At 43.0% G+C, this 25,796-nt stretch overlaps 1 protein-coding gene across 1 annotated transcript in view; it reads left to right on the top strand.

The window, feature by feature from the left end:
* VEGFC (vascular endothelial growth factor C) overlaps positions 1-25,796 on the top strand; it is a 229,991-nt gene that overhangs the window by 168,078 nt on the left and 36,117 nt on the right. Inside the window, exon 3 of the mRNA XM_063920664.1 lies at positions 3,520-3,710. Within this exon, the coding sequence (XP_063776734.1) occupies positions 3,520-3,710 (191 nt within the window). The remainder of the gene's footprint in view (positions 1-3,519; positions 3,711-25,796) is intronic.

Below are 25,796 nucleotides of genomic sequence, written 5' to 3'. Positions count from 1 at the left end.
CTGCATTCTATGTTGCTGCCCTCCAAACCAAAACTAGCGCTTTGTATGATGAATATTTCCACCCACCTGCTGAATGGTCCATGGCCCAAATGTAGTTCCCAGCGAGTTGCAGGCAGCAGCACGATTTTGGCAATTTTATTCAATAGGTTTAAAGGAGCCTTGTTCAGTGGACATACCCCCTGCCCAAAAAGGGGACATGGCCTAATGGGAAGGGGGCATAGCCTTTTGGCCCGACCCCATGTTCATCACTCAACTTTTCCCGGTGATGCCAAGCTGCTCTTATAGACTGTCTGTCAGTGTCGGCTCCTACACTGTGTCAGGAGCCAAGTGCTGGCTCCTGTCCCTGAGGAGGTGCTTCTTCAGGGAATGACACTTGGGTGTATCCCGCACCCCAGTGATGATGCCACTGTAAGGGGCAATTACTTAATACACAACAGAAGATATATTCATATCCTGTGTACATACACCGTGTCTAATAATTGAATATAGCAGTTATATTGGGGCAGTATGGATGGTGTAATGGTTAGCATTACTGACTCACAGCACTGAGGTCATGGGTTCGATTCCCACCATGGCCCTAACTGTGCAGAGTTTGTATATTCTCCCCGTACTTGCGTGGGTTTCCTCTGGGTACTCCGGTTTCCTCCCACAATCCAAAAATATACTGGAAGGTTAATTAGCTCCCTATAAATTAACCTTAGCATGAATGTGCGTGTACATGTGATAGGGAATTTAGATTGTAAGCTCCATGGGACAGGGACTGATGTGAATGGACAAAATACTCTCTGTAAAGCACTGCGGAATATGTGTACACTATATAAATAACTGATGATGATAATAATAATAATATATAAATAAGTTTACATTTTCGGACAGATCCTGTTCACATTCTATAATTAGGAGTTCATACGTGCCAGACTGCAGAAAGATAAGTGCCATGTACTGAATGCTGTTTTGTGCATTAGTGCAGTAATAGTTGCACCACATCATATAATAATATAGGTACTGCAAGGGCACATTTCATAAATTAGCTCTTTGTAGTCTTTCATTTATACAGGAAATGTATAATTTGGTTTTGGTGCACTGATAGGTACTGCCTTTATGTAGCCAGAAATAGCTAATAACGTTCTCTGCTTCATATTTCTTTCTTTGAGAATGGCTTTAGCAAATCTAAAGTTTACTTTTTTGCGAAATAATTCATTTACAATATACTTTATTGCAAACTTCTGTCCCCCATGGCAACCAAGGGATTAATGTGAGATCAAACCAGACACAAGCTTCGCATGACAACCTTAATCCGAGCAATCCACCCTGAATCATTTTATGTGTTTTACGTTCACTGTTATACTTTAATCACTTTCTCTGTCAGTCACGCGTCTAAGAGTTTATTGCTATTACATAGATTTGAATTTTGTATATAATACAAACTATAGGAGGACAATTTAGATACAAATATGAAGTAAAATGCACATTGCATAGCATTCTTAATGTGCTTTTGTAATAAACTCTGTATACACAAAGGGTACAATGAACACAAATAAAACACCTGGAATGTCTTCCACTGAGCCTCTCCACTACATGGCAACATAAAGGGAGCAACAGCAGTATCAGCAGCAGTCTCTTTAATAAGAAACGAAACAGGATAAACAGCAGGAAAATTGAAAGCTCCTGGACTCCCTGTGCCTCTGTGGGTTGTCGGGACTCTCTCACTTTGAGGGTTGTCTGTCTCTTTCTCGGTTGTCTGGAATATTTCACTCTGGAGTTTTGCTTTCTTCTTTCCTTTCAGCTGTTACTTGCCTAACTTTCTCTTTTGCCTTTTGGAGTCTCGCTGCCCCTCAGGAAGATTGTACAGGGCTCCTCGTAGGCTATCCCTTGACTTCTCTATGTGATTGGCACACCTCCTTTACTTGCAACTGGCTGTAAAAGTCTGTGTTCTAGAATGGTAATTATCAAACAGATATCTGTGATTCCAGAGAAGATTTACATTTCATAGCTACTTGTCCAGCTGCTAGCTGTGCTAAAAAGCAATAGACAAGGCACTATGAAAGTGTCACTGTCACCTTAAAAAGCAAGTAAACGACTATTTTAAAATAATAATATAGCAGATTTTGCTTCTACTACTTTGTAGCAGTTGGCTACTAGCCTACTGTCCTGGAATGTCTGGCAGATTCACAGATTTCAGGGAGGGCCTCCACACTTATGGGAGAGTAGGTCTGCCTCCCGGATCCTGCCCACTTCCCTAGTGGAGTGTAATGTCCAAGGGCTCGATGATTTGGGGGTGAATCGCACCATCATGGCCACCCAACTACCCCTTGATGCCATAGGGGGAGTGGTAGTGGATTTTGGGATCGGACATTGGTTGTAGGATAAACAGAACTGGGGGGAGGGGCACTGTCTTTAGGATAAATGGAACTGGTTGAGAGCGTGCACTAGCTATAAGAACTCGGGAGAGAGAGGGCAGTAGGCTGTAGGAGGAATGCACATGATATATTAATTTAAAGGCATAGTTTTAATAAGATCCCATAATTACACTATTCTGAAAGTACAGAAAACAAAATTCTGTAGCTGAATTAAGGGGTCTATTCATAATCCCTTTAATGTCTACAAATGTTTGTGAAATGTAATATTTTGCAGTAATTAGTTATCTGGGCCATTCATTACAAAGGTAATACAGGTGATCTCACAGATATCTCCAACTTAACTGTCCCCACTAAATCAGCGACATTGGACCAGATTCAGAGATGTACTGTATGCATGTATGGTTTGCGTAAATCTCTGATGTTTTCAGATCTGTGCATGCCCAAGATCTGTACTGTGCATATGCAGATATGTCTGCCATGACGGTCGCGGTGCCGCCCAAGCATGATTGGCATGGTGGTGTCATTTGAGGGCAGGAAATGGGCGGGCACAACCAGCGTTCAGGAAACGGGGGCTTGGTGGTCAGTGGTTGCATCCTTGGTCAGAGCTTCACTGGCCCTGGCTGCATGAAAACACTCGCCATCCTGGATAACCCGCGGGTCACTCAGATGGCTGAAGTTCACACAGAGTGATCCGATGCTTTGTCTTTGGATGCAGCAGCGGAGCACAGAAGCCGGCAGGAGGCGTCTATTTAGGTAAAAGTCCTCCTGCGGCTCTAGCATATATAAGTATTGTACTACAAGTACAAAGACATACTGTAAGGTCTGTGCTACTGCATCTATCTGTGAGTCTGTACCATGGCACAAAGCTACATAAAGGAAGCTATAGAGCAGAGTATCTGACATCTGCCTTACATAACAAATGTTCATGCAGTTACCAACAGCAAAAATCGGTGGTATCTATATTTGTCCATTTTATTTTACATAGTATGTTTTAAATGTTGTATGAATTAACAGGTATGAGGGGAAATGATTATACAAAGATGTGGGATCATTTATATGACTGCCAAGAGAAGCTTACATATAGTACTACTGGTCATTAACAGACATTAATTCCTTATGGAATATTAGCATTAAAACAGTTATTTCCTCTCTTTTCCAGGTATTGAGATCGAATGGAGAAAAACCCAATGTATGCCACGAGAAGTGTGCGTGGATGTGGGAAAAGAGTTTGGTGCTGCAACAAACACTTTCTTTAAACCTCCCTGTGTTTCCCTGTACAGATGTGGGGGCTGCTGCAACAGTGAAGGGTTGCATTGCATGAACACTAGCTCTACGTACGTCAGCAAGACAGTAAGTTCAGTCACACTCGGACTCTTACCATACAGTGCAAAGGAACAAAGAAAGTCTAGGTACCCACTTAGACAAATCATCTGCACAGTACACTTTTCCCAAAGATGTTCAAGGGTCTGCAACAACTGACTTTTTTTCTTTTTAGTTATTGAGGATATTGCTGTCACATTTCTATTACTGCTTTGATCCCTAAAGTACTGTAATGTCTTTCTCCTGAAAGCCACACAGCAGATTTTACATTATAACGCATGTAGTAGAGTTCAAATTTGGCAGTGATTAGTGGACTTGTGGTGATCAAAAGAACCGGAAATCTACTTTGTATGTTTAGCACTCTCACAAAAGCACTAGAGGCTGAATCTCATAATTGTCCTGCAATACTGTGTAATGCTGACCACTTTTCACCAATTAGGTTATTTGATGTTTAATAATAATAATTACTTCACTTAAAATACTGAAGCTGTACCTCTTTTGAAGAACATTGTGTTTTTGAAATTTAAAGTCTGAACAAAATATAGGTTTATTGTGCTCTGTAAGTGGCATGAGCAAAGCATTTCAAATGATTGTGCATTAATCATTATTATGCCATTCTTATACATTTTTCATTATTTTGGAGATATCACGGAGTGGTTTTATATGAAAATACATAAATATCATGCTAACACTTCTTGCTTCATGTCAGTGTCACAATTCTGCAAATGAAAGGGAGGAACTTTAGTTATCAGTGCGCATCTCAGCATTCATACATGGTGCAGAGATAGTGGCTTTAGGTAAAGACTGCGATAGGACACGGGTCAATTATGTACTATAAAATCTACTCTTAGGGGTATATTCAATTAAAGTCGAAAGCTGCCGTCTTTTGAAAAGATGGCAGTTTTCGACTTTTTAAGGTCGAATCGTGATTCGACCTATTCAATATATCCCAAAATTTTTCAACAAGTCGATGAATTCGACTTGTCGAAAAGCACGTGGATCGGCGGAATAGCTGCCGTTCCACGTGCTTAAGTCGAAAACGGGGCCAAAACCGATAGGTTTTGTCCCCCTTTTCGACCATCTCAGTCCGACATAAAAAAATGTCGGACTGAGATTAGGGATTAGAGCAGGGGGGGCAGGGGAGAGCCGCAGGGAGACGAGGGATAGCCGCGGGCAGGCAGGGGAGATCAGCGCTACAGTAGCGCTGCAGCAGATGTCACACAGCCGTGCCGCTCGCGGCAGCTTCCACCCGGCTCCAGCAAGTGAGGTCATGCTTGCTGGAGCCGGGTGGACACTGCCGTGAGGTCGGGCGGCTGTGTGACACCCTACTGTAGAGCTGATCTCCTCCGTCTGCCAGCGGCTGTCCCCGCTGGTCTCCCCCCCACCCCCTCCTCCTCTGGTCCCTCATCTCAATTCGGCTTGAAAAAGTTGAATTGAGTTGAAATTTGAATAGGGGTTGTCGGCTACATTCCGACAAATGCATGTCGGAATGGATCCGACGCTAATTGAATATACCCCTAAGTCTTTACAACAGTATGGACAGAACTAATATAATTATTAATGTGATGTATTTTTACCATTATGGTGGGGCCATAGATATTTCTAACATTATATTAAATCTGTAAATCAAACAATATAATTGTATCTATGTTCTGTTTTTGTGAGTTGCTATAATCCATGCAGCTACAGCTAGTGCTGTATTTGGCAAGTGGTGACAAAATCTATTTGGTATGTTAATCCAAATCCAAACTCTTGTAATCTCTGTATACAAACCCCTTTTTAATAGCTGATTACTCCTTAACATTCCAATGTTTTCCAAACACTCAAACTACGCATAGTACTTTATGCAGAAGGCAGTAGTATTTGCCCTCCAAATTATTTTTTTCCTGATTAATTTTTAGAGCATATGCAATCAAGTTAAGCCAAAGTGATGATTGTTTTCTGATGCAGAATTACATGTGTTTTTTCACAATGTGAAAGCGATAGGGTGTATTACAATTCATTTCTTGAAAGCAAATTACATTGTTAAGCAAATGGATTTCTGTACTACTTATGTTAGGTAATCAGATTTTTCAGTAATTTGAGGACATTTTATGGAAAGTAGAGCACAGAAGAAAAGTATGTGTGACCCGTAGAAACCAAACACGTACTATCAGTATGTTTCTAGCAGTATTTAGCAAAGCAAAATGATATTCCTGTGCGCATGTTTTTAGAACGGACTAAATATTTTTCTTAAATTATTACTATTATTGGATCATGCAAGATAAGTGGCATTATTTAAATGGGGTATTTTAAGGGTTCATAACCAGGGGCGGATTGGGATGGAAAACCAGCCTGGAAAATGTATGGAAGCTGCCCTAATGAGGGCGGGGTCTGTGGTGAGGTGGAGTCTGTTATGGGGCTGGATTCATCCTTTAGGGCAGAGATTTTCAACCGTTTACAACTTGCGGCACCCAGAACAGGATTTAAAAATTGCCAAGGCACACTCAAATATAATGGTGATGCATGGTGCAGTTGAGTGTCCTAGGATGTCATGTCGCAGCTTCTCCATAGGTAACGCCTGAGCCACATCCAAGAAAGCCAGAAGAGACCAACACTGCCCGGGCCCAAAATTAGACCTGGCTCTGCAACCGCTCAGCCCACCAGTATTAATCGTTCCAGGGCCTCAGTAGCAGCAAAACACTGACTGGCCTGGCTCTGCTTCTATGGCGGCACACCTGGAGACTGCTCAGGGCACACTGGTGTGCCACGGCACAGTGGATGAAAAATACTGCTTTAGGGTCTGATTCTAAATTGGTAGCAGTTGCGGCCTTCCTAGCGTATTTTGCTGCAGTTGCGTCTACAACTTCATGCTAATGAAGCTACAGTGCCATTCTCTGGTGTACATCCATGCATCCAAATATGCAATTACTGAGATGCCCACTGTCAGTGTCTAAAGATGCTTTGTGCATCTTATACACCACCATCGGTCACACCACTGACCCTTTCACCAACCTTAAGTGCAGATGAAAATTGTACAAGAAAAAAATGAAACACATTGGCTCCCACAGGAAAAACACACACACTGGCCCCCACAGAAAACAATAAAACAAATTGGACCAGACAGGCAATAAAATATAAATGTATAATATAGCTTTTGGTATTACAATTTGTTTCAAATTTAAATTTCTGTTTGAAAGGTCCAGTGACACCAAGATGTTTTATAATTCTTGTAGAAGTGGCAGTACCAGAGGTGTACCATGTAACCATGGTGGCAGCACCCTTCACATATCAACAAACAAAATAGGCCCCTCGTGCACATCGGCCCACCAGGACTCTTCCCTGTCAGCCCTTGTGCAATCCACCCCTGTTCATAACCTTTTGGCAGATATATCTATTTATATCCCATATTATGCAGAGGGCTGCATTAGAGGGCTGCTAGATGAAACAACACCCTTAAGTAGTGCCATGGTTGCCATCTTTTCCCATATTTTCTCCTCCCCATACAATGATGGATTGTTCTGAAACATCTTCTCTTCATATCTTCGGTCTTTGGCCTTCTCACCTCCTTCTTGGCTAACACCAGGTTCCCACCAGGTATCAATCCCCTCATTATTCTAGCTGGACCTCTGCTTCAGTTACTAAACAATTTTCAGAGATTCGAGAGAACTGGGATATCCCACATCCTGATTTTTGGAAGTTCCTGCAAAGTCCTCATTTTCTAAATACAGCCAACAGGACAGCCCTAGCAAAGAGAGATCTTACCTATTTTGAGAAACTCTGCATCTCTCCCTAGTCTCCTTCCCACACATGGCCTGCTATTTACCAGTTACTACTAGTTAAACAATCCACCCTCATTACGGCCTATATTAGGGCATGGTGAAAAGACCTGGGCCTCTTCTTATCTGAAGGACTGTTCTAGCTGTATTTGTATCACTGTTAAATAGACTCAATACAAGATCGTAATGCAATGGCACAAACACTCCTCTCTGCTCCATTCCATGTTTCCATCTACCTCTGGCTCCTATTGGAGATGTTCCTGTGTTCTAGGTTCTCTTTGTCATGTCTGGTGGGATTGCCCTTGCTTATTCATTTTTTGGTCTGATGTTATCACCATCTCCCAGCAAAGTTTAGGTATTAGAGTGCCTATAGACCAAGCATGTTGCTTAACCACTCTCTGATACCTGTGCATAAATATTTAAAAAGTCGTTGCTCCGCCACCTTGGTACTGCAGCAAGTTCAGTCATCCCAGTACTCTGGAATTCTTCCAAACTTCGCACACGCTGGGCCTGGTTCCAAAAAATGTATTCACGGTATGCAGAATTTCTTCTTTTTTTTTTTTTTACTCCTTGGCAGATGATCCTCCTCTTATCCCTTCTTCGAATACACTCCTCTCCTATCCTTCTTTCCCTTCTTTTTTTCTTCCTAGTTTATATGTTATACAATGTGTACTTGTACTTTCTTTAACTGATTTTTGATCTCCCTCCTGATTGATTGTCTTTGTATTAAAAAAAAACAAAAACAAAAAAAACACACATTCTGCACTCTTATGACTCATGCATGATGTAGCCTAAATACCCATATCCCATAAATGTACACAGCCTACAGAATGTAGCCTTATTCCTCAAAGCAGGTTAGCAACAAGAAAAATACTTGTTTTAGAAATAAAGCAAATAACATGATATTCAGATAAGACAAATCATGATTGGGTTAAGGGCTGCTTATTTATCTTTGGCGCTATCAAATTAACCACTAATTCTGCCATGTAACTGCGGGGTGAAAGCAATGCCCCAGGCACTGAACCAACAAATTGCTTTCATTTATTTACCTATCACTTTTGATTACAGGGTATGGAAAATATTTTTTGTACAGCTATAATAGTAGGTGCTCCAGAGTAGAGAAATACAAACGAATTCCATGAACGAAATGCTGTATATGCTGTATGATCCTTTATAAACATACATTTAAATTTCTGTAGCAAACATTATGTATATTGGGCAAAACATTTTAATGTTTGTCTAGATAGATCTACAGTAGGTTAACAAATTACATAAACTGCATTCAAATAGGATGCAAGTAAACCACAGGCCCACTGCAGTACTGATCTCACAGTGACTGTCTACATTGAGTAGAACCCACTGCTGTCTAGAGAAGCTCTTGTTATAATAAATTTACCTAAATTGTTGACGTTTCAGTATTTCGTTTCTTACTATATTGAAAACCATACTTGGATAATGTCTACAGATCATAGTGGGCCCTATTCAGAGTTGCACAAAAGTGAGCCGCATTGCGTGCTTGGGAAAAAAATATGGATCATCTCCTGTATTCAAAGTTGGCCACATCTACTGTATGTGGTCGATCAGCGAATATCTCTCCGTTTGTGAAAGAGTGTATGTAAAGCAGCCTTATACCTGGGTGTGCTCAAGTCTGTAAAGCACGCCAATTATATTTACATGCCCTCAAAAACGTTTTGGAGATGCATCTGGGATGCATACAACACTGACTTCTTGTAGTTGCTCAAAGATGTGTATGTTAAATGTAGATATATGTGCAATATGGAAAATCACAAGATCTATCCACTAAGCACACTTGTGTGCAAATCTGAACTTGGCCAAATGTCTTCATCTTGAGTGGAGCAAATGTTATCAGCAAGTGAAACCTAACTTTTGTGCAAGTCATTTCTAGTGGACCATCACACATGGAATAAAACAGAGGAAGCATTAACATGACCTTTTATTTGTGTAATAATAATAATAATAATAATTGCAGAGCACTACTTAGTAATGTCCTGAGTAATGATCTTTTTTTCATATTAAACCAGTTTCAGCTTCTGCATACTGTTGCTAACTACACATTCTGCTTCTCATCCATCCAGTGTCAATTCTTTACATGATCCTTCTGTAATATATCCTCCTCTTCATTTTTTCTTTAGAACTCTTCTGTGGCTACTGGTCAAACACTTTATTACTTCCGTCTTCTTATCTTCAAAGCTCTTCATTTAGCTGCTACTCCTTCTACTGTATGTCAGTCTTGCTCTCACCATTAATTTGAAGACCTCTCCCCCACTCTACACACAAGTTCTTGCTTTCCACACCTCTACCTCCCACAGCAAGATCTAGATTTTCCTCCTGTTGTGCCTTAACCCCAGAATTCAGTCATATTATGAACTATCTATTTATTTCTTAAAGTAAAATGTCCTTATTGAAAAATTATGTGGTTTGTAGAACATATCTATAACTGAGATCTTAGATTGTCAGTGAATTCTTCTATGACCTCCACTCTGCCTCTGTGACCCATCAAATCATCCTACCACCCTACACAGGAGAGTAAACTGATTATTGTTGCCCCAGCACTGTCGTTTCCGCGTAATGCAAATTACAAATGCAGTTCAGAATTGCATTCCATTTGGCCAGAACTTTGCTCATTTCTAGTTATAACCAGGTGTTACTTTGTTTGAACAGAAAAACTATTCTAAAGCTAAAGGACAGTAAAGGCTCATGTCATTTAGAAGCATTAATTTTATATTCTCAAAATACACATGTGCATGGAACCAGGAGTGTGCTCTGTGGCTTGTTTTACACCCAATAAGAAATGTTGACGGAAAGTGAACTAGAATTGCACAGTCCAGCAGCCCTGTACACCCACTATAACAGGATATGAAATGAAAAGTTCTTTAATTGCCTGTGCCTTATGCCTCATGTAACATGACTTATAAGGGGATCCGGTCTCTAGGTCAACCACTTTTGGTCGACAATAACTAGGTCGACAGGGTTTCTAGGTCGACATGTTCTAGGTCAAAAGGTCGACATGGGTTTTTCACAGTTTTTTTTTCTTTTTTTGAACCTTTTCATACTTAACGATCCACGTGGACTACAATTGGGAACGGTAACCTGTGCCGAGCGCAGCGGTAGCGAAATGAGACACCTTGCCTGAAGCATGGCGAGCGAACATGGTGCACTAGTTGGGGTTCCCGGTTACACTATGAAGAAAACGACACCAAAAAAACATAAAAAACTCATGTTGACCTTTTGACCTGTCGACCTATACCATGTCGACCTAAAGACCCTGTTGACCTAGTTACTGTCGACCAATAGTGGTCGACCTAGACACTGTCGACCTACTTACTATCTACCTTCCATACCACACCCATTTGTAAGTCAGGATCCCATCTTGAAAAGTTTTAGAAGATAATGGTTATGCAATATCCCAGTATGATTATACTGTACAAATTACACTGTGCAGTAATCCATACTATATTTAAATATTTCTGTCACAAAGACATGTCATAGCTTAGTAGCTAGCATTGCTGACTTGTAACACTGCGACCTGGGATTTGATTTTGACACATAAGGCAACTCCAGATTCATGAAGGACCAGGATACAGCCGGACATCGCAATTAGATGTCAAAATGGATGCCACCAGGGCAGTAATATAATAGCATGCAATAGCAAAATTGGGCATTGGAGGCTAGGGGCCTCCAATGACCAATTACATGCTCATTGGAGGCCCCTAGCCTGCAGCTTAATCTGGCTACCCCTAAATCTGCCCTGCAAAAGTCTATCATATCCTTCCCCAATTATTTCTACCGACATCAAAGATCCTTTACATTGACCCACTACTTTTATTCCCCTGAACCCATTCTCTCTAGAACAAGACTGTATCTTTGACTTGATGAGTTAAGATGGTCTCCAGGCAGTTGCAGCTAAACTTTCCTGTCATATTCTGTCATGTCATGGGTAGTACGGATGGTGTAATGGTTAGCATTACTGCCTCACAGCACTGAGGTCATGGGCTCTATTCCCACCATAGCCCTAACTGTGCAGAGTTTGTATATTCTCCCCGTGCTTGCGTAGGTTTCCTCCGGGTACTCTGGTTTCCTCCCACAATCCAAAAATATACTGGTAGGTTAATTGGCTTCCAACAAAATTAACCCTAGTGAGTGTGTCTGTGTGTACATGTGATAGGTAATCTAGATTGTAAGCTCCACAGGGACAGGGACTGATGTGAATGAGCAAATATTCTCTTTAAAGCGCTGCGGAATATGTGTGCACTCTATATAAATAACTGGTAATAAATAAATAAATATCTGACTTGTGAGACTAAGCACTCCCTAGTGCAATCCCACTAACAAACAGGCAGGTCTTAAGGCTCCTATATATCAGTGCAGTACCTGGGTAATTCCCTATTCCCCTGATGCCTAAGTCTGGGGATCAGGGAAATCCAACAAGTTGGAAATCCTCAATTTGCCAACTAGGACCTAAAAATGATTGTGATCGGTGAGTCTGGGATTTTTAACATGCTGAATTTTGCGGATTCCCGATGGATCGGTGTCAGGGAATTGCGCAGTTGAGGTATGGCCTACATTACTGTGCCCTCCCTTAGAGAGCCCCTACTGCTTTAGTGAAACAAAGTACATAGAGTCAGGATGTTCCCCATGTGTTTGTGGTTCTAGAATTTGCTATCTTTCTCTCCTGTCATTTTACATACTCCATATCTTTCTGTCATTCTTATTCCGTATCCATCTAAAATTTATATATTCCATACATGTAATATCTGTATAATTATCTCATCTCTTGCTACTATCTTTCTCTCATATTTCTATCTATATTTTATTTATTTATCTAATATTGTCATATTGTCATATTTATCTGTCTAATCCCAATAGCTTGATCTGGCGGGATGTGGTTAATATACCACCTATCGGGATCCTGGCATTCACTATACCGATGCCGGAATCCCTACAGGCAGGGAAATGCCGGCGTTCGGAATCCAGACCAAAGCCCCGTATTCCCACTTGGGTGGTGGTTCACCATCACCACCTAAGTGGGAATATAAACTGTGGTGAGTGAAGCTCGCCACTGGGCCCAAAGTGTGGCGAGTGCAGTGAGCCCACGAGGGGGGGCTTGCTGACGGGATGCCGCTGTCGGTATGTATTCTAATCTGGCTGCTCTTTTCAGGAGTAAAGGTGCGTACACACGGTGAGATATTGACTATCTCTGATTTTGACTTTGCGATTTCCCCGGAGCCCTGAACCACTGATATTGACTATCTTTACTGGAGATTTTGACTATGTGAGATATTGACTAAGTGGCAATTTTGACTATACTATGTACTAGATTTGACACAATATAGTCAAGATTGACTTGCCTGCACTGTCTATATTTTCTTGCGATACCTACCCCACAGGAACGCGCATCGGTATGACAAGCTGAGTACACATGGTGCGATTTGCACTAACTTTCCTTACGATTTTGACTATATAGTCAAAATTGTAAGGTTACATTGCACCGTGTGTATGCACCTTAAGGAAACCTTTCAACAACCTGCAAAATGTTTCATCTTCTTTCTTATGGGCAACTATTTTATAGGAGTAAATCACAATGTGCCTGTTGAATCTTAAGCTCCTGGTTGGGGTTAATCTTTAAGAAGATTGTTTTCTGGACTAAAATATTTTCAGACAAATTCCAAGCTGTCTCATTCAACATACTGAAACAATCACAATGTGCTTAAATAATGTATTATATCGGTGTTCGTGTCACTGCATATGTAGCATTGCATTTTTGTATTATGAAGTGATAATGCAAACAGAATAACACATCTGGGCTCATTCTCCTCTATCTAGTGTGATGATTCAGTATAATATATTCATGTTCTAGGAATCTCAGGCTTTCACTTGTCATATACAATTAGAATGCAGTGTTTGTTTCCAGTTTAATTTTATTTTTGCACTTGTGATTTTCACCATGTGTTTTACTTGGGATGCTGTGAAAGGGGAATTCTGCATAGTAACAATGAAGTTAGGGATGCTTTGACTGTTCGGTTTTGTTTCAAAACTCATTTCACAGCTGTGTAAATCACTTGAGTCCTGTTGGGAGAAAATATTATTAGTGTTCGTTTGTCTTACATGGTCATCTGATAATAGTTGATAACAGATCCGTTTTGGGGTAACTTGACACGGCTATTTTTAAAGTACAATTTCCCTTACAATATAAGTTACAGATGAGTTCTAGCTCATCTTACCTGCTAATCGCCTTGGGTTGTTTGCCACAATAAGCAATTCCGTGGCTGTGCATGTACTCTGCACACTCACCCGAGATTCATAGGATCGCATGGGTGTGTACGCTCCCATGGATGGGTCGCTTATAGGCACAGCAAATTGCAATCGTGATGTGGCCGCGTGTTGACACGCGGCTCATCCCCTTCTCCATGTAGAATACGTGGATTACAAACTCTGAAGAGGACCGATCTACACTGGAGTGTTGTGAGTATAATTTTATTTACAGGTAACCTGTGGATTCTACATGGAGAAGGGGACCGAGCCTCGTGTCAACATCGGTAAGTATGTGTGTGTCTGTGTGCATGTATGTAATAAAGTTATACTATCACTGTGTGTGTGTGTGTGTGTGTGTGTGTGTGTGTGTGTACTGTTTTTATTTGGGTATATTTTTTATCAGTAGAACTACAGGTACCAGCGGGCCCGTTCCCCCCCCCGCATGCTGGTACTTGTGGTTCTCCAAGTACCAGCTTGCGGGGGAGGCTTGCTGGGACTTGTAGTTCTGCTACAAAAAAACAATATTCTTTTTTTGGACACTTGGCTATCAGCCTCCCATCCGCCGCCCTTGGATGGGGGGGACATACTCGGGCTTCACCCCTGGCCCTTGGGCGGCTGGAGGGGGGGACCCCTTGATTTAAGGGGTCCCCACTCCTCCAGGGTACCCCGGCCAGGGGTGACTAGTTGGGGATTTAATGCCACGGCTGCAGGGACCGGTATAAAAGTGTCCCCCGGCTGTGGCATTTTCTCTCTAGCTAGTGGAGCCCGGTGCTGGTGTTAAAAATACGGGGGACCCCTAAGTGTTTTGTCCCCCGTATTTTTTGCACCAGGACCGGACGCAGAGTCCGCTGCTGGTTGTTAAAATACAGGCGATCCCCTGTAATTTTTTCCCCCGTATTTTTGCAGCCAGGACCGGCTCAAAGAGCCCAAGTCTGGTTATGCTTAGGAGGGGGGACCCCACGCAATTTTTTTCAGGGTTTTTTTAACACTTTTGTGCCGTCCATGAAGTCGAATCCAGGACGCACACTATCGTCAATTAGTCCGTTTTTCGACAGCAGGACTGTCGAATCTGTTTTTTATTGAATATGTCGAATTCGGGTCCCGGCGGCCGGGATTCGACTGTCGAATTGTGTCGAATCCAAAAACGGTCGTATTCCAGCCGGAATTCGACCGCAATTGCATATACCCCTTTGTGTTTTAGTCTATTGAATGGCCGTTTTAAATTCAGATCGAAACCTAGGGTATAATTAAAAAGCCAGGCTGTTGATATCAAACTTTATAGGCTGCTAATCCATTTAAGACGATAGACTTATTTTCTATGGCAGTGGTTCCCAAACTTTTTTTTAATCGTGGCACCCAAGAGTATCAGAATTTTTTTCACAGCACCCCTAGACCAAACTTTTCTTATTTTAATATTTTTTTTCTAAATGTCTCAATAAGTAAAATATGTTTATATATCCTTAGCTTCAATTATGTGGTAAGGAACAAGGGCCCAGATTTATCAAGACTTGGAGAGTGAAAAATTGCACCAACCAATCAGCTCCTAAATGTAATTTTTCAAACACAGCCTGTGAGATGGCAGTTAGGAGCTGGTTGGTTGGTACTTTATGACTGTGCAATTTATAACTCTCAGGGCCTAGATTTGATTCTGTTTGTCCACATATTTTATGATGGGAAGCCTATTACATTGACCATAAATAATTTGAATTGGTTCTGGACCACCATCCTGAGGCACCCGTGCAAGAGTCCCACGGCACGCCAGGGTGCCACGGCACACAGATTGAGAACCACTGTTCTATGGAATTACAGCATAAAATTTTCATCACAAAGGTATGGTCAGCTTCCTATTTTCATCTACACAGATAACCTTTCTCTTGGATCCCTGAGTGATTTCTAAGTAAATGAGGGCATCAGCTCAGAAATACTGTGGTGCATTTGTGCAGTATGCGCAACTAGTTTTTGTATCAAGAAGTGTTTTGTAAATGCCTACCTTATACAGATAGAAACTTGTGAAGGCTTGGGGCTTTTCTTAAAGCAAATTCTGAAGAGAGGAAACCAGCACTTGCAACATACAGTACTTGCCTATTCTGGTACAGTGTGAGACTTCTAAATATTGGGCAGTTCTCCAGCATCTAGAGGAAGTAGGCAGATTGCGCCCACTTACCAACCAATCTTGAGAGAATCGCCCACTATACTGTATAATAGTGGGTTTTCTATAGGGGGTGGACCACAGTGAAGTAATCCCATGCTCCCTTCTGCATTCTCCTTGATACTGCCGTTTTGATTCTACAGTTTCCTATATTTTACATTTTAAAAGTAGACAAACTTGAAAAGTTGTCTTGCTTGTCCTTTTTCACATTTTCATTTGGTGCAGCCGTAGGTTTATTTGGAGCCGTAGGTTTACACTAGAGATGTGCGGCTGGCAATTTTCGTGTTTTGGTTCTGGTTCCATCCTCGTGTTTTGGATCTGGACTGGTTTTGCCAAAACCACCCTTTTCGTGTCTTGGCTTTGGTTTTGGACCTGGATTTTTGAAAAACAAACAAACATAAAAACAGCTAAAATCACAAAATTTGGGGGTAATTTTGGTCCTACTGTATTATTATTAACCTCAATAACATTAATTTCCACTCATTTCCAGTGTATTCTGAACACCTCACACATCACAATATTGTTTTTAGGCCAAAAGGTTGCACCGAGGTGGCTGTATAACTAAGCTAAGTGACACAAGTGTGCAGCACAAACACCTGGCCCATCTAGGAGTGGCACTGAAGTTGCAGACAGGATGTCACTTAAAAAAAACTAGTCCCCAAACAGCACATGATGCAAAGAAGTAAAAGGTGCAATGAGGTAGCTGTATGACTAAGCTAAGTGACACAAGTGTGCGGCACAAACACCTGGCCTATCTAGGAGTGGCACTGCAGTCCCACTGCACTAATGGCAGATACCGGATACACATCTAACACCAGCATAGTTGTTATGGCCTCAATAATCCGCTTTGCCACAGGGTGTATATATATATATATATATATATATATATATATATATATATATATATAGACCCACAGATAGCTGGCACTCGTGGAGACTTGAAAAAAAGACACAAATGCAGTAGCTTAAGAAGTGTTTTGTAAATGCCTACCTTATACAGATAGAAACTTGTGAAGGCTTGGGGCTTTTCTTAAAGCAAATTCTTTGTTATCTGTGGGTCTATTTCTCAGCACTGGCTGATGCGGGGCACCGGAGCAAATTGTATTTATATATTTTTGGGAGTGCCAAACCGTGCCGTTCAATAAATATATATATATATATATATATATATACGGCAGTATCACAGAAATTATACGGCAGTACCGCTGGACATATACGGCAGTATCACTGAATTTATACGGCAGTGTCACTGGACTGGGTTTATACGCAAGTACCACTGGATTTATATGGCAGTACCCCTGGATTTATACGGCAGTATCACTGGACTGGACTTATACGCCAATACCACTGGAATTATACGGTAGGATCACTGGAATTATACGGCAGTACCGCTGGACATATACGGCAGTATCACTGGACTGGACTTCTACGCCAGTACCACTGGAATTATAATGCAGAATCACTGGACTTATACACCAGTACCACTGTAATTATATGGCAGGATCACTGGACATATACGGCAGTATCACTGGACATATACAGCAGCACTGGGACACCACCACTGGACTGATGCAGGACAACACAGCACCACTGCAATGGACTGTACTTATACAGCAGCACTGGACATATGGCAGCAGAGAACACCACCACTATGACTAGACTGATGCAGCACAAGACACCACCACTGGACTGGACTTATACAGTGGCACTGGACATATGGCAGCAGAGGACACCACCACTGTGACTGGACTGATGCAGCACAAGACACTACCACTGAGGACGGAGACACGTCCTCTCTCAACACTCTCGAATGCCGGAGTGAAAATGTCGGGGACGCGCGGCTCCTTATATGAAATCCAAACCCTGCGAGAATCAGACAGCGGGATGATGACGTTTTGCCTCGTTCTGGTTTCCGAGTCAGGCGTGAAAACCCAAGCCTGACTCTGATCCGGGCTCGGGCAGTGAAGTCTGGTAGGGTTCGGTTCTCTGAGAACCGAACCCTCTCATCTCTAGTTTACACATTAAATATTGTGACAGTCTAGGGTATTTAGCTCGGTAGAATGTTCAGGTGCATGAATCAGGGTCCACACTCGGGGGAGTTCAGTTGGGTGCAAGATTCTCACTGCAAAAAAACCTTGTGCTGATCGTGCCCAGTTTTGGGTTCCCACCAGTATGCACACTACCGATACCCAAGGTATCTAGTTTTTAAAAAAGGTCACAGGGTTTTTAGCTCAGATACTCACTGCTCCTGCAGAAGACCTTACTCCTGATGCTGGATGAAGAAGACACCGCTTCAGAAGGTGAGTAATTACTGACTAAACTAATTCGAAACTTCCAATTGCTTAATTAACCCTTAGGAAGGGCTGCCGCAAGAGTGTCAGAGCAAGTCCCGGTGATTTTTCCTATAAATAACAATTTTAGGAGAAATCAGACTTGCTGTATAGGTGCGTGAAAAAAGATGCAGTGATTTCGGTAGAAATCACTCATTTATTTATTATTTATTTATGAATTAACAGTTTCTTATATAGCGCAGCATATTCCTTGCACTTTACAATTGAAATAACAGTAATAGAACAAACCTGGGTAAAAATGGACAGACATAGATGTAGGAAGGCCCTGCTCGCAAGTTTACAGTCTATAGGGAAATAGGCGTTGGTACACAAGGATAGATGCTACCTATTGCACATTGGTCCACCAGATTGCAGAGGTTCTTAATGGGCTGTATGATATGGTCACCCAGCAATGTTGGCCAAGGGTCCAGGAAGGTGGGAAAATGAAGAAAGATAAAATATGTAAGGTTATTTTTGGACTGTACTGATGGGATGCAATTAGATAATGAGGCATTGAAGGTCATGTGGGTTGTCCAGAATTATATAAGCTTGCCTGAAGAAGTGAGTTTTCAGGGAACGTTTGAAGGTATGAAGACTAGAGGTGAGTCTTACTGTGCGTGGGAGGGTATTCTCCAAAGTGGGCGCAGCCCGGATTAAATCATGTAATTTTTAGTGGGAGCAAGTAATGTGTGTAGATCAGTTCCTCTCCTCTAATTGAATAGGAAAATCCTGCGTAAAAACCCAGCGCCACATCGCTTTTATTTGCTACCCCCACACAGCCTTTCAGGTTCAGTAAATTAATTAAGCAGTGCTTTACTTTCAACAATGAACGAAAAACAGCCTAGTCCTTATTCAGGGCAGTAGCTAACTTCCTGGCCCCTCTCTACAAACGGCAGCTAGTATGCATGCAAGTCTCTCAGACTTTTGAGTCCTGTCTCTCACAGGAAGGGCTTCTTACACTGCATAGCTAGCCTGGCCTGTTTGTGTACAAGCAAGAAGGTCTCACTCAATCTGCACCATACCTCTTTGGAGCGCTAGTACAGATAGGTACACATTTATCTTGACCTTTAATAGGATTAACTGAGACTGGCCAGTCGAACTGAATCCCCTGCTGTAATGACTTAATCTCCTGCTGTATTGTTCTCTGTATTGTATTGCAGTTGAGAACAATAGATGAAGGGTTTATGCTAATAAGTAATGTTGTGCCTAGGCGCAGAAAACTAGTCAAGATAACCGTGGACCCAACTGTACATACCACATTACACTTGTTCTACCTAGTGTGAGCCAGGCCAAGAGCATCTCTTTCTGGCTAGATTTGTGTTTTATGAAAATGAAAATTCTCCCACTGTATATGATGAAGGTCTGTATCCAGAATTACCCTTATATGGGATTCAGGCTCAAGAATTTGTAAGTAAGATATGCAATAACATTTTCATTTAGAATATCCTAATAAAACCAGAGCAGTATGATAGTACTTAATGTTCATATATATACATACTGTATCATACCCATACACTAGGGATGTATTTGCTTCTGCTTCCAAAAGCAGCAGGTACAAGAGTTTACCAGAAGAGAACCTGCACATGACATCTATCTCTATTTGTGGGACACATTGGTAATTCAGTGTCTTCTAAAGCAGAGGCAACACACACACACACACACACACACACACACACACACACACACACACACAGATACTGACTTCCAGGCTCACATTCAGCAGGTTCAAGGGTCAGAAGACAATTGATTGCATTATGGCACAGGTCCTAGTAAAACCAATACTGCTTGTTTGTTGTGTCTGGAGCTAAATAACTACTTGGGACTGGCAGCAGTACTGCTAGTAAGGGGGGTTATTCAGGTTTGTTAGCAAACCAAAAAAAGCAAGCAACTCAGCAAAACCATGTGCACTGCAGGGGGGGCAGATGTAACATCTGCAATGAGAGTTAGATTTTGATGGGTTATATTGTTTCCTTGCAGGGTAAATACTGGCTGCTTAATTTTTACACTGCATTTTAGATTTCAGTTTGAACACACCCCACCCAAATCGGTCTCTGCACAGGTTATATCTGCCTCCCCTGTAGTGCAACACTGTTTTGCCCAGTTGCTTGCTTTTTTGGTTAGCTGACAAACCTGAATAAGGCCCTAAGTCACTTGAACCTCTGCAGATATTCTTCTCTCCTGGAGCATTTTTTAAACCCCCCCCCCCCCCCTTCTTCCTCCCCCTATTAGGAAGAGTTAGCTCCCAGGAGGCAGGTCTGAATAAAACCTCCACAAGACTGACCAATTGCTCTGATCCCTGGTTTACTTGTTCAATACGATTGACTATACACTTTGCAGTTCATCAGCTGCTTCACTTCTCTGGGGGGCGTACCTGCCACCCACCCACAGAATATTAAGACTCTTGCTGAGCCTACAGAGCATCATCACGTATTCTGTAGTTAGTATTTTCTGTTCTGTACCGGTAATGTCAGATCTACGCTTTCATTTCAAGGTATCTTCTTAAAATAGCATTCAGTACATTGTACATGGGTGTTTCCATGCAAGCAAACACCACTGGCACACTACTTAAGAACAGGCCATGATACAGCGACACCTTTCTGAGCGTTTAAGGTACCACAGTCTCTTTATTAGTATATGTAAAATTAACAACCATAACCCTACTCATTGTGTGTGCTATTACACGACTACAGTATTACAGCCAATGCTGTTTGTGCTGAGGATTGTGGCACTCAAGGGGTTAATGCCAAACTAGCAGTGCAAGAAGCAGAGGGAGGCAGTGCCAGATTAAGGTCCATGTGGGCCTGGAGCTGAAATTTAGGAAGGGCCTATTGTGTGCCTCGACAGGAGATGTGACGAGCGCTGCGGTGGTGTGACTAGTGATGTAGGGGGTGATCAGTGTGGTGTGGGTGTGGTCTAAATAGGGGGTGTGGCCTATACCATATGAGTGACACAGTCACCGCTTACTGACAGACACTACTTACTGACACACACACACACACACACACAACACAAAGCTTACTGACACAATCACCACTTACTGACAGACACTACTAACACACACACTCACAACACAAAACTTACCGACACAGACACCATTTACTGATAGATATTACTGACTAACACACACAAACAACACAGATAAACTTACTGACACAGACATTACTTACTGACACACACACACAACACAATACTTATACCGCTCTCACATCACAATGCCGGGTCCCACCTGGGAATTGGAAATGGGTCCATTCCTGGGTGGGACCCGGCATTTGACCCTACACACCGCCAACCCGACCCGGCAATTTTCCGGTTCGGGTTGCCATCTGTGGGCGGAGATGGAGTCGGCATCAGGTGCGGAGGCGGCGCTGGGAGATGAGATCATCCCTATGCAGTGAACGGGTCCCGGGTTGCATCGACCTGGGTGACCCATTCACACTGCACCGGACCTGGTATTTAACCCGGGAATAACCGTTCTTTATTCCCGGGTTGAATTACCGGGTCAGGCAATCCAGAATTCGCCCATGACCCCTTTCACAACACACATCGTACCGTGTCGACCCAGCAATACACCCCAGTCTATACCAGGTTATTTTTGCGGTGTGAAAGGGGTATTACTGACACAGACACCCACCACTTACTGACAGACACTACTTACTGACACACACACAGTACAAAACCTACTGACAGACACTACTTACTGACACACACACACACACACACACACACACACACACACACAAAACACAAAACTTACTGACACAGACACCATGCAAAATGTACTGACACAAACACTACTTACTGACAGACACTTCTTACTGACACCAGTGGAGCACACAGAATTTTTTTCTCGGTGGTACTGTGCCTGCGCGCTGTGGGCTGGTCACATGTCATTAAGGGATGTGACCATGTGACACTAGGTGGAGTGGTTATATATTATGTGAATCCATGGCACAGACACCCCCTGTCCCTGCGGACTACAGAGACAAGGACAGCAGGATGTGACACTTGTTATAGAATAAAAAATATTATATATAAGCTGTGTACCCAGCACTCATCCTGTTATGATGTGAATATTTGCTCCAGTGCCCTCCGGTTTTTCAAGCCGTGGACAGAGTACAATGAGGCTGCACTCCCGAGTCTTGCTGGTGCAGTAAGATTTATTTAGTAAGATTCTGGATCAATAAATCTTACTGCTCCAGCAAAACTCAGGAGTGCCGCCTCATTGTACTTGTGGGGAGGGGTCCCGACCATTAGAGTTACTCACCGGGGTGTAGTATGAGCTGCCGGCGGCCGGGTCCCCGGCGGCCAGCATGCCGGCGCCGGGATCCAGACTGCCGGCTTCCCGACAGCAGGGCGAGCACAAATGAGCCCCTTGCTGGCTCGCTGCGGGCACAGTGGCGCGCGTAAGCGCCACGCTATCCTCCCTCCAGGGGGTTCGTGGACCCCCAAGAGGGAGAAAAGGTGTCGGTATGCCGGTTGTCGGGATTCCGGCGCCGGTATACTGTGCGCCGGGATCCCAACAACTGGTATACTGAATACCACCCACACACTGCTGGCCCGGCACCCCATCGTCACTTTTTCTCTGCCGGTCTGCCAGGTGCGGGAGGGTGATGACATCACCTTCATGCTCCCAGCAGTCCTTTTCCTGGAAAAGGAAGAAGGTGCTGGCGGCGCCTCCGAGCAAGATCTAGGAGCTTGGTGGTGGTGTTTTACAGTGTGGCGGGGGTATGGCGTACTGGCGGACACATTCTTAATGGTACGCCGTACGGGAGCGTTCCACCACACTTGCAGGACTGACTAACACACACACAATGCAAAACATATTGACACACATGACACAACACAAAACTTACACAGCCACACACACAATGCAAAACTTACTGACACAGACACAATGCAAAACTTACTGACACTACTTACTTACTGACACACACACAACGCAAAACCTACTGACACTGACACTACTTACTGACAGACACTACTTACTTAGCGACACACACAAACACACACACACACACATCCCCCCCTTCAAAACTTACTGACATAGACACCACTTACATAGGAGACCTCGGGGCCTGGTGTGGGCTGCTACTCACATGGTTTGCATGCCCCCTCAGCTCTGACATCCAGGGACCCGGCTCTCCTAAAAGACAGCAGCCTCCTGCCAAGACCCTTCCCCTCTTGCATGAGGCATGTTATTGTTGGGAAGCTGCAGCAAAAATATTTACGGTTTGGTGGACAAGGGGGCGGGGCTTCGGATGGGTTCGGGGGCGGGGCTTCTGAGATATATCTGAGGCTCCGCCCCATGCCCATCCAAAGCTCCGCCCCCTCGCACATCAAAACATAATTGCTTTTGCTGCAGCATACCACTCCTGCTACAGCTTTCCAACAATAACATGCCTCATGAAAGAGGGGAAGGGTCTTGACAGGAGGCTGCTGTCTCGGAACTATTTCCGTGGATCCGCCCCCTTGCCCGTCCGAAGCCCCACCCCCTTGCAACACGAAGCGGTCAGGACACAGGCTGACCAGTTTGGGGTGGAGGTGAATGAGCAGCCGGAGGTGAGGGAGCTGCTGTATGTGCTGACAGGAAATGTTTTTTTTCCTGTCAGCACTGGCTACTGCTTGCACTGCAGGGAGCTCTGTGGGCCTATTTTCAATGGGGGGCTTGGAGCTGCAGCTCCATCTGCCCCATTGTTAATCCGGCCATGGAGGGAGGAGGTTACCATGGAGGCCGAGAGTGAGCCAACTGGTTTAAAACTCAGCTGGTGACATTTGAAGTAGTTGGAAGAGCAGCTTGACTTACATGACAAGGGAAGAGGTCCCTGTTAGCCCCCTACAGTTAGTGTGGGGGAGAGAGTTGGTTGTGCGATACCTTAAGGGGGACAACCTTTTAGGTTGCCACAAAAGGAGGATGTTGGCAGATATGCAAATTAGCATTTATATGTGGTCCAGTAGTCATCCGAATTAGCTGATGGGGTCAGTGTAAACTGGGAAAAGATTTGCTGTGCAAAACATTTGACCCCTTTTCACCCCCTTAGTCGATTTTCGAAAACTCCCTGCTTAGTGAGTGGCTGCAAATAACGGTCACAGTTTCCAGACCTCCCAGCAGGTCAAATGTTCCATGTTACCTAGCAGGTGCACAGGGTGAGTTCACCAACTGTCACATTTTCCAGAGCACAATGGCGATGCATTGTAAATTTCAGTTGAATGTTGTGCCACATAACTCCAAATTGAAGCAGCAAATTACAATGCCAATATTTTCTGCAAATCTATATATCAAGAACTTTAATTTTGTATATGACACTCCGACAACAGAATCATAGAAATATGTCCCTCATAAAAGTTGTCCTTCTGCTATTAATATATAGATATTGTGCAACAAGCTTTTACAACTCCCTTGAAAGGTCAGTTGTCTAATTATAGCTGTGACGTACCTAAGTAATTAACTTCTTTTCTTATTAACAGTAGGAGATGTATAACATCAAGTAGAACCAACAGAGGAGTAGCTTGTAAAAATGTCCCAATTCTGCTTTGTTATGTTTAAATTATATCCACAGTGCGGCTCATGCTCAATTTAGAAAACTCATAAGATAAGTTCCCCAAAATACCAGACATTGTAATCTGAGACTTGCAGCCCTCCAGGTCTAAAAATAACACATCACCATGTTTATATTTTTAAACTGAACCTTTATGGCACAAATTTCTAGAATGCTTCAGAATAAAAAAACAATAGCTCTCACAACACAATTGTTTTTTGTTTTCTTCTCTTTTCAATTAATTTTTCTCTTCAATCCCTGGGAAATAGTAAATGATAGCTAAAATGCCTGAATATCCTGTGATGAAACCTTTTTATTTAATAAATGATCAAAAAGTTTATCCTTCTGAAACAAGATAGGTATATGTAAGATAAGGTATATGTAAGATAAGGTATATGTAAAGGATGTGCTTATATTAGGTATCTCATTACTTATTTGCCATGTGATTAATGATGTAACTTCTTATCTGTCTAGAATTTTTTTGTAATGTTAAATTACATATCGAGTTATATATAAGATAAGCATTTGGTTATGAGCAGCAGCGTCTCCTACATTTTTCTGGCAGGGGGCTGCCCATGCCGGAGAGGGAGATGAGAGAGCCGGCACCCGGACAGCCTTTAAATATGGACTGTAATGGGGGAGTATGGGAAACACTGCCCTATGGCATTACACCACCACATGCATTGTCGACCACAGGATGAACACACAGATACCCCTTTTCCACCTCTAAAGCATGGGTCGCAGCCGGGAGCCTGACACTGGTGCTACCCGGCTGCGGCCCGTGCTCAGCCCCCGTTCCCACTGCGCTCACCAACCCGGCATATTGCCGGGTTGGTGACGCTGCTAGCGACGCGGCAGGGGTGGCGCTGGGAGATCACATGATCTCCCAGTGCCGCCCTTCCATAGACCTGTGAACGGGAGCCGTGTCACATCAACACGGCTTCCGTTTACACTGCACAGCTTACCGGGTTGAACGCATGTTCAATCCGGTAAGGTAGCCGGGTTAATGCGCACCGCCGTGCATTTACCCATGTTATTTGAGCTAGTGGAAAAGGGGTAAGAGTTAGGTT

This window comes from Pseudophryne corroboree, chromosome 1 (assembly GCF_028390025.1).
Source record: "Pseudophryne corroboree isolate aPseCor3 chromosome 1, aPseCor3.hap2, whole genome shotgun sequence".
In the NCBI taxonomy this organism is placed as follows: Eukaryota; Metazoa; Chordata; class Amphibia; order Anura; family Myobatrachidae; genus Pseudophryne; species Pseudophryne corroboree.
The sequence above is the reverse complement of the archived record's forward strand: the minus strand, read 5'-3'. Positions and strand labels throughout refer to the sequence as shown.